This window comes from Oryx dammah, unplaced genomic scaffold, assembly GCF_014754425.2.
Source record: "Oryx dammah isolate SB20612 unplaced genomic scaffold, SCBI_Odam_1.1 HiC_scaffold_23, whole genome shotgun sequence".
Lineage (NCBI taxonomy): Eukaryota > Metazoa > Chordata > Mammalia > Artiodactyla > Bovidae > Oryx > Oryx dammah.
Window position 1 is genome coordinate 15,378,500 of NW_024070207.1, and position 12,983 is coordinate 15,391,482.

General features: G+C 41.6%; 1 protein-coding gene across 1 annotated transcript in view; it reads right to left on the reverse strand.

The window, feature by feature from the left end:
- Positions 1-11,003: 11,003 nt before the first annotated feature.
- GUCY2F (guanylate cyclase 2F, retinal) overlaps positions 11,004-12,983 on the reverse strand; it is a 94,104-nt gene continuing 92,124 nt past the window's right edge. The window contains exons 17-18 of the mRNA XM_040265062.1: positions 11,185-11,273; positions 11,004-11,091 (exon numbers count right to left, since the gene is read on the reverse strand). Of these exons, the coding sequence (XP_040120996.1) occupies positions 11,004-11,091; positions 11,185-11,273 (177 nt within the window). The remainder of the gene's footprint in view (positions 11,092-11,184; positions 11,274-12,983) is intronic.

A 12,983-nucleotide genomic window follows, 5' to 3' on the forward strand; every position in this document is an offset into this window, starting at 1 on the left:
ATTATAATAAATACTACATATTATACAAAGAATTGCTTTTTAAATTCGTCCTAGAATTCAGTGGCAGGAAAAATATCTGTCTAGGCAGATGAACTCACAGGCATGTTTTTTTTTTTTTTTAACTTGACAGAGAACCATGTGACTCAATTTTGTTGATTTCTTCCATTTTTACTTTACCAAGAAACTCAGAGTAAAATTTAGTGGTCAAAGACAGTAATTTATCATAATGCTGTCTGAACTTTCTAGTTCTGTTTCCTATAAACTTTTATTCTGTTTTCAATTTGAATTAATCTGTTCTTATATGTTCTTAAAACTTGAAAACTGCTTAGGTCTATTTTAAGGAGGCATGTTAGGGAATCATAAACCCAAATACTCTCAGAGTGGGAAGAGATCTTAAAGATCATTTATGGCAACCCCCCATACAATCCTAGAAACATCACCTACTTCCTCCCCATTACACAGTCATCCAGCCTCTATTTGAACACCCCTCGTAACAGAGAACTATTTCTGATGCCCAAACATTCATTTTTAGACTGCTCTGATTTCCAGAAAATTCTTCCTTGTGTTGACCTAATGTCTCTAGCTTTTGTCATTTGATGGCAGAAAGTGAAGAGGAACTAAAAAGCCTCTTCATGGTGGATTCATGTCAATGTATGGCAAAACCAATACAGAATTGTAAAGTAAAATAAAAAAAATAAAAATAAAAAAAAAGAAAGTGAAAGAGGAGAGTGAAAAAGTAGGCTTAAAGCTCAACATTCAGAAAATGAAGATCATGGCATCTGGTCCCATCACTTCATGGGAAATAGATGGGGAAAGAGTGGAAACAGTGTCAGACTTTAGTTTTGGGCGCTCCAAAATCACTGCAGATGGTGACTGCAGCCATGAAATTAAAAGACACTTGCTCCTTGGAAGAAAAGCTATGACCAACTTAGCATATTGAAAAGCAGAGACATTACTTTGCCAACAAAGTTCCGTCTAGTCAAGGCTATGGTTTTTCCAGTGGTCATGTATGGATGTGAGAGTTGGACTGTGAAGAAAGCTGAGTGCTGAAGAATTGATGCTTTTGAACTGTGGTGTTGGAGAAGACTCTTGAGAGTCCCTTGGACTGCAAGGAGATCCAACCAGTCCATTCTGAAGGAGATCAGCCCTGGGATTTCTTTGGAGGGAATGACACTGAAGCTGAAACTCCAGCACTTTGGCCACCTCATGTGAAGAGTTGACTCATTGGAAAAGACTCTGATGCTGGGAGGGATTGGGGGCAAGAGGAGAAGGGGACGACAGAGGATGAGATGGCTGGATGGCATCACTGACTCGATGGCCGTGAGTCTGAGTGAACTCTGGGAGTTGGTGATGGACAGGGAGGCCTGGCGTGCTGTGATTCATGGGGTCTCAAAGAGTAGGACATGACTGAGCGACCGAACTGAAATGAACTGAACAGATTCTATCTCCTGAGACCTCATAAAGCAAAGTGAAGCTTTGCTCTCCATTGTATCCTTTTACATATATCAAGAGAGCTATCATGACCCCCATTTAGTTCTTTAGTCTTCTTGGCTAAGTATTATAATTCCTAAAACTGGCCATTCTCAGTGCCTTAAGAGAAAACTGTAGTAAACAATAATTAGATTATTAGATTTCAATGCATGAATGGGAAACATTTTTGCTATCAAAGGTCAGTGGCCATCAAGAAAAAAAAGTTAACTAACAATGGCATAATAAAAATGTGACTTAATTTATCTCTTGGAAATTTTATGATGGGAATATGAAAACACTACTACTTTTTAAATGAAAAGCAAGGTATTTAACCTCAACTTTAACACAACAAATACAAAATACATTTTGCTTTTTTATAATGGTTAATTAAATTATACATATATATATTTATATAGAGATACAGAGAAGGGTGGTAGGAGACAAAAAGGTGGATGGGAATACCAGAAAAACATTAAATAAAAAAGGAAAAGAGATGAAAATGCATGGAGGGAAGGTACACAGAGAGGCATAGAAACATTCATTTATTCATTAAACAAATATTTATTGAGTGCCTTTTATATATGTCAAGCACTGTGCAGAGTACAAAGGTGAATTGAACATGGTTCCTGTCATCAAGAAGCTTGTAACATTTATTTTTTTCTCGAGATCAAAGTAGAGACAATAAGTATACAAATAGCTATAAAACAAGTTAATATTATATAGCCATTAAAGAAGTATAGGTAAAATTATTACAGGAATTGAGAAATAGGGGCATATCACTATTGGGAACAAGGAAGGCTTTTAGGAGGAAGTGTGGTGGTAGAAGGCCAGAGGAAATTTCAGGTAGAGGAAAAATTATTAATAAAGTCAAGGAATCAGGAAAGGTCAGGGGAAAGAGCAAGCAATAGGTTTGGGCTAGAGCATAAACTGTAGAAGGATGTTAAAGAAAATTATAAGATCTAAACTTTAATCCCAGAAAAGTGCACTGAAATTTAGATGGAGATATATACAGAGAGGGAAAAAATTTACTTCTCTAGGGTAACATGACCATCATATGACGCCGTTTTGGAATACTGTCACAACAAACCATTAGTTTTACACTTTAGAGACATAAATATATTTCATGTTAACGTTTGTCCTTTGGGTTCAGCGACCAAGTCAACTCAAATCTGACCAATGAGACAGATTCTGCAGACTCACAACCATCCCAATGAATTTAATCTGACCCTAGATTGCTCCTGGACCAAAGGATACCAAAAAGAACAAGCAGCTGTTGCTTCTTAATCACACCAAATATGTCCCAGTTAAGTTAATATACTGCCATTTATAAAGAATCTACCTCCATCAGCTAGTTCCCTATTGGATTCCAAGCAATTGCTCAGGGTAATTGCTTTTCCTTTGATCTCTCAGTCGAGAAAATCATGATCATGAGAAATTTACCTGGGACTACTGCCTCTGATGGGGTCAATCTCCCTGAAGCAGCTGGAGCCAGTAAGTGCAGGGTCAAAGTCCCTCCCTGGCCAGTCTATTCTCGCTGGATACAGAACTGTACCCACAACGCAGATTTCACGACTCTGGAGGAGAAAGGTGGTGTCAACAGTGAGGTGAGGTGAAGTCGCTCAGTCGTGTCCGACTCTTTTGCAACCCCATGGACTGTAACCTACTAGGCTTCTCCGTCCATGGGATTCTCCAGGCAAGAATACTGGAGTGGATTGCCATTTCCTCCTCCAGGGGATCTTCCCCACCCAGGGATCGAACCCAGGTCTCCCGCATTGGAGGCAGACGCTTTAACCTCCGAGCCACCAACAGTAGTAATCAGAATTGGATCTTATCTCGCTTTGAAGTTTGCAGGCTTGGTTCTCCTCTGACTTCCCTCATTATATACTGGAGCTCTTAGTTGGATGATCGGCACAGTGAAAATGTCCCTAAGATGTCCTCTGAAGTCATGCTTCTTCTCAGGTATTTCTGAGACTTTAATTCTATAAATAGAACTAAGACCATGTGCTATCAACTACAAATAAATCCATGAGGCTGGACAGAATTGGAGGTTTGTTTTCTATCCACTCAGACCAAATCAACTTAGGAACATGTATGGCTGGATGAGATCCTATCTGTGTGATACAGGTGATTTAGAGACCAAGGAATCTGCTATTCTCTCTGTCTGGACTTTGATGTCAATACAGTCAACTAGCTCAAAAACACCTCAAACCAAAGTATTAGTACCAAGTTTATGCCCATTTATACAGTTAAGGGTCTTACCCCAGGAATTCTAAGAGATGTTCCTAAGGGTTAGGGGTTGTCCTTGATAACTCAGATCTCTTTTTGAAGATCTCTCTTTGTAAGAATAGCCCCTCTTTTCCTAACTAGATGGGAGAATTTAGGAAGATGGCTTCTCCTCTCTGGACCCTAATATACTCTTCCACATTTCAACAGGGTTGATGGTCTCCAAGGCCCTCCAGCTCTATAACTCTATGTGCACATTCATTTGTTTGGAATTAGGTCACCTTTGAAAAATCTTTAGTGGCATCTAACTTGCAGTGAGCCAAAGTCAGAATATAGATTAGTGGTCACCTCTGCTCTCAGTGCCTCTTTGAAAGAGATTCACTATTGCTTGGCCAGCAGCAAATTCAAACTGGAAAAGAGGTAAGATAGCAGGGTTTTTACAAACCACTCCAGAGAAACCCAAACAACTCACAAATAACAGATCTATGTTTTTAAAAGTTACCTTGTATCTATGTCTGTGATCTACCTATCAATCATCTTGACCTGAGAAGATGATATGGACCAGAGAAAGGGTAAGAGAGAATCATATTGCAGATTCCATTATTTTAATGGGCTAGAAATAACCAGCCAGATGGGAAATGTGCTTGGTTGGGTCAGCCAGCTTTAGCTATAGAGGAGGCTAAAATAAAAGGACAAATCCATTGTGGCCTTTTGTATAATTAATGCTTACTGAGTTTTCAAGTTACATTCAATTGCTTGATGTCACATAGATGTGACCGCCCAGTGTACAAAGTATTACCATTTGGCTATTTGCCACCTCCCACTCCTTGCAAGTAGATTCCACTTGGATTAAGGACAAGAATGTGATGAGATGGGTAGCCAGGTAATAAAATTGTTTATACTAAGACATTGTAGGTAGAATGGGAGTCCTTGGAACAACATTTTTTGGTTGAGTAGCTTTGTGTAGTAAACCGAGTTACAGATAGGGTAGATAGCCATCTGCTATCTCCTCCTGCTTAGCTGCTGCTGCTGCTAAGTTATTTCAGTTGTGTCTGACTCTGTGCGACCCCATAGACAGCAGCCCACCAGGCTCCCCTGTCCCTGGGATTCTCCAGGCAAGAACACTGGAGTGGGTTGCTATTTCCTTCTCCAATGCATGAAAGTGAAAAGTGAAAGTGAAGTCGCTCAGTTGTGTCTGTCTCTTAGTGACCCCATGGACTGCAGCCTACCAGGCTCTTCCATCCATGGGATTTTCGAGGCAAGAGTACTGGAGTGGGGTGCCATTGCCTTCTCTGCCTGCTTAGCTACACCAAGTGAAATAAGAAACAAGTGGATCACTGAAAGCTGCCCACAATCTAAACAGATTCACTTCTACTGTCGAAAATAAGAGTAACACTGCCAGCAATAAAAGTATAATAGACTAATTTCAGAATCAGACTGACTTCAGGTATTCTTTGGATGGATGAATGTTATAATAATAACATGTAATAATCTATGAAGTGAGCCCACACAAGAATGATAAAATAGAATAAAGGATCTAAAGGGATTTTGAACAATTTTAGTTTCCTTTGTGCCTTTCTGTGTTTTCTAAATTTTCTACAATGAACACGTATTGCTGTTGAGATCAATAAGGAAAAGAAAAAAACCTGAATGGAGTTAAATAATCCCCCTGGGATGACCATTTTGTTACGTTACATTTGTAGAGTACAGTAAAACCTCAAGTAAGCAGAGCCCAATTTGTAGTTCATCAGCATTTGGCTTTCTTTTTCAAATAATCCATCTTAAGAAGCAAATCACATGAAAACAAGCAGATATAGGAGATGTGATAAAAAACTAATTTAAACATCTATTTTAAAACCTTGTCTAAATTGTTTTCCAAGTTGTTTTGTACAAATGAATATAGGTTACTTAGAAAAACATCATTTTGAAAAAATCATTTTGGTCCCTCTTAACCACCAACTCAACTTCCTGTGTTATTAGCAACAGACAAATCGAGAAATAATTGGTTGTCTACAAGAATCAGGCTATACTCCGCTAAATAAATCAAATGGTACCTGAAAGTAGAATGTTTTTCTTCTCCATGAATAATTAAAAACACAAAGGCAAATTGAAGAAAGCTTAGTTTTGGTCAATGCAGAAGGCTTTAATGAAAAAGAATCCAAGAAAGGAGGGAGTGATTTTAGATAGAGGTTCATGATAGAATCAAGCAAAGGAAGATGTGATCACAACGAAGACAGGACTAGCAGGCTAGACAAGGTAGGCTTGGCTGGTATGCTGGACTACAGAAATACCAAGGAGGGAACTAAAGGGCAGGTAGGATTAGATCCAGAGCTAGCAATCACACTCTTAATCTTATGGCTTACGAAACACCATGGCTGCTCAGTCCTCACTTTACATGTTCAGCCCAGGGACTAGATAGTTCCTGGGGTTAAAGCACTAAACCATGTCTAGAAGAATCCTGATCCATAGTGCCTACAGGTGCAGCCTCATTGCCCCTCCCTTGCCCCCCAATCTTTCCATATTCATAGAATAGGGCAGTGCCACATCCTCTAGAAGTCAAGTCATGTATTGAGTTGATACTTTTCTTTGAAACTTCCCTCAGGCTCTGCCTCTTTCTAGAAGCCTTAAAAGTTCAGTTTTGGACTGACCCTTCTCACCGGTAGAGGGTGATATGTCATGTCTCCTCCTCCTCTGCCGAGTCTAGAAAAGGGGATTAGAAACTCAGTTCAAGGAGATTGAAAGGCAACTTGAGCCTTTTCTGCATCCTCTTGAAGAGCTTTAGCATAGTAAATAGACCACCCCGAGGCTGGGAGAAGTGAGCTTCTGTGAAGAGAGAAATAGTCCAAGGGTGCTTTGACTGAAGACTAAGGAAAAACTGCTGGGAAGAGCTTTTGACTCTAACCTCAGATTCAGGGTGAGTTGATAATGGAAAAATTAAATATTAGTGAGAAAGGTATCAAATTATACCTTAGGCATTTCTTTCTTTAAAAAGGCTTGTTCTAAAAGAATTAACTGCTTTACTAGCTGATATGTTTGGGTTCAGCTGTTTTAATAAAGAGATTATTTTTTATAATAAAAGAGAGGAAAAGCTTGCTTAACTATTTTAAACATGCCTGTGACTTAAGCCTTATTGCTTCAATCCATGTGACTGTGGCAAGCCACTGCCAACAACCCCTTGAAAGTAGACTCTGGAAAACTAAAAGCAGAAAGTAAAAACAAATGTTCAGAGGGATTTATTTTAAGGGCAGGGTGGGCTTGAAAGGCAGGGTGGGCAGGAAAAGGAAAGGAAAGTACCACACTTTAAGGGAATTGCTCAAGTCAATCTATGACTTCTATATCTTTTACCCTGACAGTATCTCTTACATCTCTCTGCTCTGTCAATGTTCAGAATGTGACCATGAGACCCAGTGAGCTACTCATCTAGCAAGGACAATTCAATTATGTTACCTAAATTCTCCTTACTTAGACAAGAAAAGAGACCATGACAGTTTTGGAAAGATTTTGAGTAATAAGGGATCAGAAAACAAAGGAACTTCTTTTTAGCCCTCAGTTATCCAAACAACACAATTAACCAGACCCTTCTCCCCACTCCTCCTGCCTATGCATTCCAGCCAACTGAGGTCACAGTGCACTCGGATTCAGATGTATGTATGTTTGCTGGAAGATTTTTTTTCCTGGCACTAATCTCATAGTATCTGAGTTATAAATTATGCTCATTAAATACTTTCTAGAGATTCAAATGAAATGAAAAAGAAAACAAAGTGCCTCCTACTTTTTTCTGTGAAAACAGAGACCTTCTTATCTTAGTCCAAGTAGGGCCTGCTATTTTGGAATGACTAAACTTGGAGGTGGTTCTCTGCCCTTCTTTAGGGTTCATATTCATTGTATACATTCAAATGGCCTTTTGGGAATAGATGTATAGTGAGCAAAGCTTATTAATGTTATTTCCCAGGGGCCCCCTTTCAGTAGAATTAGGCTTGAGTAACCCTAGAGATTGGTCATCCTCAGAGGTAATATCGTTCACTAATTTCTTGCCCAGACAGGTCAATTTGTTGAACTGGAGCAAGCTTTTCCATTGCTTCACCAAGAGAAGATTCCAATCATGGAGCCCTTCACTCCTGGGTGGGAGAAAGAGGAAACAGTAAGTATACCTTCCCCATCCTAGGCCTTTCATAGGATTTCAATATGAATGATTCCAACCCTGCAATACCATGCTATTACACCAGCAGCTTGCAAATTGCTGAACTTGCCTGGATCATTGAACAAATAAACATCATTACATTTGTCAGGATTGCATAATTACAGTTGCATAATGTTGTTATTAACAAGGTTTTTTTAATCAATTTTAACACAAAAGAGGAGGCATATTAATATATAGGTAATTCTTAATTAACTAATGAGATGTGTCCTAAACATTTATAAGTCAATGATTTGGAGTTTGGAATGCCTTGCTGCATGGAAGCTGTTACATATGTGGTGGTCAGGTTTCTAGGCCAGTCCACAAAGGCCGATTTAACCCACATGAAGCAGAGTTGTATTAGCTCTCTGGCAGAGGTCCTAGGTCTTGAGAGCAGAAGGAAAAGCATGCTTTCTTCCCACTCTTTGGGTCCAAGGAAAACCCAAAGCATAAGTTTTGAAAGTAGAGGAATCTAAACAGACTTTCCCACCCTCATACTTGTTTTCACCCTTCTTCTATCTCCTAGGGATTCACTGCTTTTGTCTCATCCCAAGGCCTCCACTGTGATCCTTCATTCTTCAAAACTGCCATTTTCTTCATTTCTCCTAGTCCACATGAAAATGAAAGTTCCCAGTCCTCCTGAACATGAGACTCAGTTCAACTTCATTATAATATTAGATGAATTGCCCCTTCCTCTCCAAAAGGTATATCTATGGTTTATCTGGGCTTCCCTGGTAGCTCAGACAGTAAAGAATCTGCCAGCAATGCAGGAGACCTGGGTTTGATCCCTGGGTTAGGAAGATCCCCTGAAGGAGGGACTGACTCCCCACTCCAGTATTCTTGCCTGGAGAATCCCATGGACAGAGCAGCCTGGCAGGCTGCAGTCCATGGGGTTGCAAAGAGTTGGACAAGAATGAGCAACACTTAACTAATGGTATACCTAAGAGGAGGCTTGTCAATCCCACATTAACCACAGTTGATGAAATTTAAGGGAAAGTAAACAGGTAAAGTAATAACCTCGAGGAAGTTTTAGGAAATGGTAGATATTGGAGGACAAGAGGAAGGAGCTATAGTAGAGAGCAGGGCACAGACTGAAAGGCAAGTCCTGTAGTCAGTTCACCAAAGTTATACCCCCTTTCTCAGGATCTTTCTTCCCTCTCTGTCTGACACCACAGTGCTCTCTAAAGGTTTTCGAGTTTCTCCTCAATGGCTCCCATGGTCTTGCAGGTCTTTAATAAGTTGGGGCTATCTCACTAAGGGTCAACCTGAAAAGTCAGAAAAAGTTGGAAACATTCTGGAATAGGGGGTGTTACTGGGTGACAGCAACATAGAACATTTAAAGAGAGGTAAGTGAAATGTCTGGGAACTCTTGGATTTAGGTCAAGCGTTCTAAAATTTATTGGGGGTGCTCTTTTTGAGGATTTTTGTGATTTGCACAACCTGCCAAGGCCACTGTGGTCAATTAACATGCTAATTAAAGCCCAAGTGCTAATGAGTGTGTGCCTGCTCAGTCACTAAGTCGTGTCCAACTCTTTGCAACCCTGTGGACTGTAGCCCACCAGGCTCCTCTGTCCATGGGATTCTCCAGGCGAGAATACTGGAGTGGGTTCCCATTTCCTTCTCCAGGGGATCTTCCCAACCCAGAGATCAAACTCGTATCTCCTATGCTGCAGGCAGATTCTTTACCACTGAGCCACCCGGGAAGCCCATGCTAATGAGGCCAGTGGTCAAATTTACTTTTGAGCCAATTGGCTTCAATCTGTCCCACAGACTCACAGCCCATAGCATCTTCCCCTCTAGCAAGGCGACCCAGATGAGTGAGTGTAAATGGCCTCAGTCACACCCAGCTGCAACGCTGGGAAAGCACTACCCAGCACACAGCCAATGATGGTAAGCCTGGTGCAGTGTTTTCTGCTGCCAACTCCAACACATTCTTAGGAATGCATAGGTTCTTGTACAGTACCTCCAAGGCCCATGCCACCCTACCAAAGGGAAAACCTTTCAAGAGCTTCCAAACCCCTTTCTGCTGTGAGAGAGAGTCAGAGAGACAAAGACCAGTTGCTTATCTGCTTGTACTGGTCAACAGAAAAGAACAGAGCCCAGGCCCAGGTAACAGGGTGGCAGAGGGTGGTGCAGGCTGCAGGGCAGCCATGTGCTAAGTACAGAAGATTTCTGAAGCATAAATGTTATAACTCAGAGAGGGTACCTGTGATCATCACAGAAATGAGGATACCTTGGCTTTCTTAGGAGAAAAGCAGTTATAATAGCAGACAAAGTCAACAGAGGCCACTGGGAATAAAGGAAGTATATGGCCTTTGGTCGTTGTGTAGCAGCTCGAACTGTGATTATTCTGGAACATGTTAAAAAGACAAGGAAACAGGAGTGTGTGGAGACACTGTAACATTTACTTTAGAATCTTGTGATTTCCAAGGCTATGTGGAGGAAACGATGGTCTGAGGGTCAGTGTCTCCATGAAAGAATGAATAAGAAAGCAAGATAAGAGAAGAGACACTGACAGGAGCCCAATAAGGCACTGGAGTCCTCCGAGAGAGATACAAGAGGGAGAATCCTTGATAATTGGTCTGTTGTTTTTGCTTGGGAATGATACCCTTCTTGTCAGGGAGGAGGGATGAAGGAAATTGTCCTGAATTCAAGCCAGGCAGTTAAGAAGTTGCCAGTCTTATTTTGGTTGGCAAGACCAACCTCAGAAGCAATTGGGCACGGCTGCCAGAGGAAAGGACATAAGCATCTTGTCATGTGGCTTAGATAGAAGAGTATCTCTAAAGGCCTAAGGTGGCTCACCATGTGGCCCAGGTGCTGGACAATGAAAGAGATGGGTGCACCTGCCTGAGAACTGGATAACAAGACCAGCCTTGTTAACATTCAAACACGTTATCAGTGCAGGAGGCAAGGATGTCTCTCAGGCTGGGGCAGCCAACCTCCCTCTGAGGCAGCTAGCTCTGCAACAGGCCTCCTCACAAGGTTTTTGCACAACTCAGGGAAGCTTGGAATTTCGCCAGCTCCATCACACTCTGCCCACAGAATGTAGGCTGACACTGGCACCCATGCCAAAGGGAGCCCCAGCTTTGAAAGTCTGGCCAGCTCCTGGGCTGTTTCCCTGCTGGCCATTACCTTATGGCTTGTTTCTCACCAGCTGCTTTTCTGCTTTTCTTCTTTGGAAGGCTGCAATCTCTACTGGTTGAAGGCCATGGCCCACTTGCCTGTGGGGCAGGAGCAACACAAAAACAGTTAGCGAAGAGTTTGTGGCAGAGAGGGGCATGGGAAGATGCTAATTGAGTGTGATCTCCACTTACCCATCTTTGCCCACTGGTGGGGGCACAGGAAGGGGCTTCGTGAAGCCCTTTTTCCCAACCAGCCAGAAGGTCTCTTCTGTGCCTTTGCCCTTATTAGAGAAAAGATGGAAAATCTTAAAGGTACTATAACCAATTTTTCTAAAGAGGTCTTTCTGGTCAATAGGAATGGAATGTCTACAAACATTCCATTTGGCTCAGAAACTGCCTCTGCTTTCCCCTTGTCCCCACTCCCTGGCATCTTCCTTCCAATATGGCTTCTTTGTCATATATACCTAAGGCTCAGACATGGAAATGGCAACTCAGTGTTCTTGCCTAGAGAATCCCATGGACAGGGGCAGGGGGGGCCTGGTGGGCTGCCATCTATGAGGTTGCAAAGAGTTGAACATGACTGAGCAACTAACACACACACACACACACACACACACACACACACACAAGCTCCATAAGCTGCCACCGCAGCTAGATAAAAAGTGAACAGCATTTCAAGTTGCCATCCAGATGTTTTGCCTACCTGCTGGCACACAGCTGCATCTTTGGGAATATGTGGCTGTTTCGCTTCACAGCTGCCAAAGAGCTGTATGTTCAATTGAAGATTTTGTCTGTCATTTTTGCCCTGATCTTTTGGCATTAGTAAACCCACTGTCTTTTGTACCCAGAGTACATACATTCAGAGTCCACCTCCTCCCAACCCTCCACCATCCAATGGCTCTCACAAAAACCAAAAAGGGAATAAAAATGGAAAGCACACCATGCAACTTGGTTCTTAAGTCCAGGGCACCCTGGCTGCTTTGAGAAGTCTCCATTTCTGCAGTGTTTCTTTTTTTCCTGCCAAAGGAGTCTTACAGGTAGAGAGAGACATCAGGGAGGCCTCCACCTACAGCCCCACTAGTCGATTGCCAAGAACCACAGGTCCGAGAAGAGAAAGTAAATGTAAACTCAAGTTCATTGCCCCAGAGCCTGAGAGATGACTTCAAAAGAGCCACATTTTCTGCCCCTGCCCTACCACCCCCTCTTCTTCAATCAGTCCTCCTCAACAACATGGTTCTCTCTCCTCCTTTCAATTCTGTTTTGTCTGTCCTCCGATTTTCCCCAATCCATAAGGGGAAAATGTGTTTACTAAGACTGAGAAAAGTAATGGGATGTGTTTCCAATTCATTAATCTGAAATATGGTCTCACTCTCAGCAGATCTTATTTGGAACAGTTCTAAATTGATTAACTTAGAAATTCCAATTAGGTTTGCCCCTTTAAATATCAAATCCATTATTCTCTATTTTATATATATCACATATATTCATCCCTTAACAATCATGACAACAACCATAATAATTATTAGCATATTTAATTGGAGAATCTCAAAACTTTTCACAAATATTTGGTTCAAGACTCTGAGCGAGCCCTCTGTGAGGAAGAGAACACCACAACAGCCCAACCTCCCTGAACAGACAGCCAACCCACCCTAAGCCCACATAAGTGAACTATTTGGGACCAGAAGAAGTGAGCAGCTTGAAAATATGCTCATATCACTCATTCTTAAATTTGTTTCACCCTCATTGCGCCTGGGCTGAAAATACAGAGATGGATCTGTCCTCAAGGAGCTCGCAGTATAGTTAAATAAAAAAAACTATCAGGCCATGTCTTGGGCCCTAAACAGAAGCTCAACTCTTCTGCCTCTTAAGCAGTTTCTTTTCCTTACAGAATCTAGTTCAGCATCTCATACAGAATAGGTGCTCAATAAACAGAGACTATTCCATTCCCTGGCATTCTAATCCCTTGAGTATTCTAATCCCCACGGTGTCAT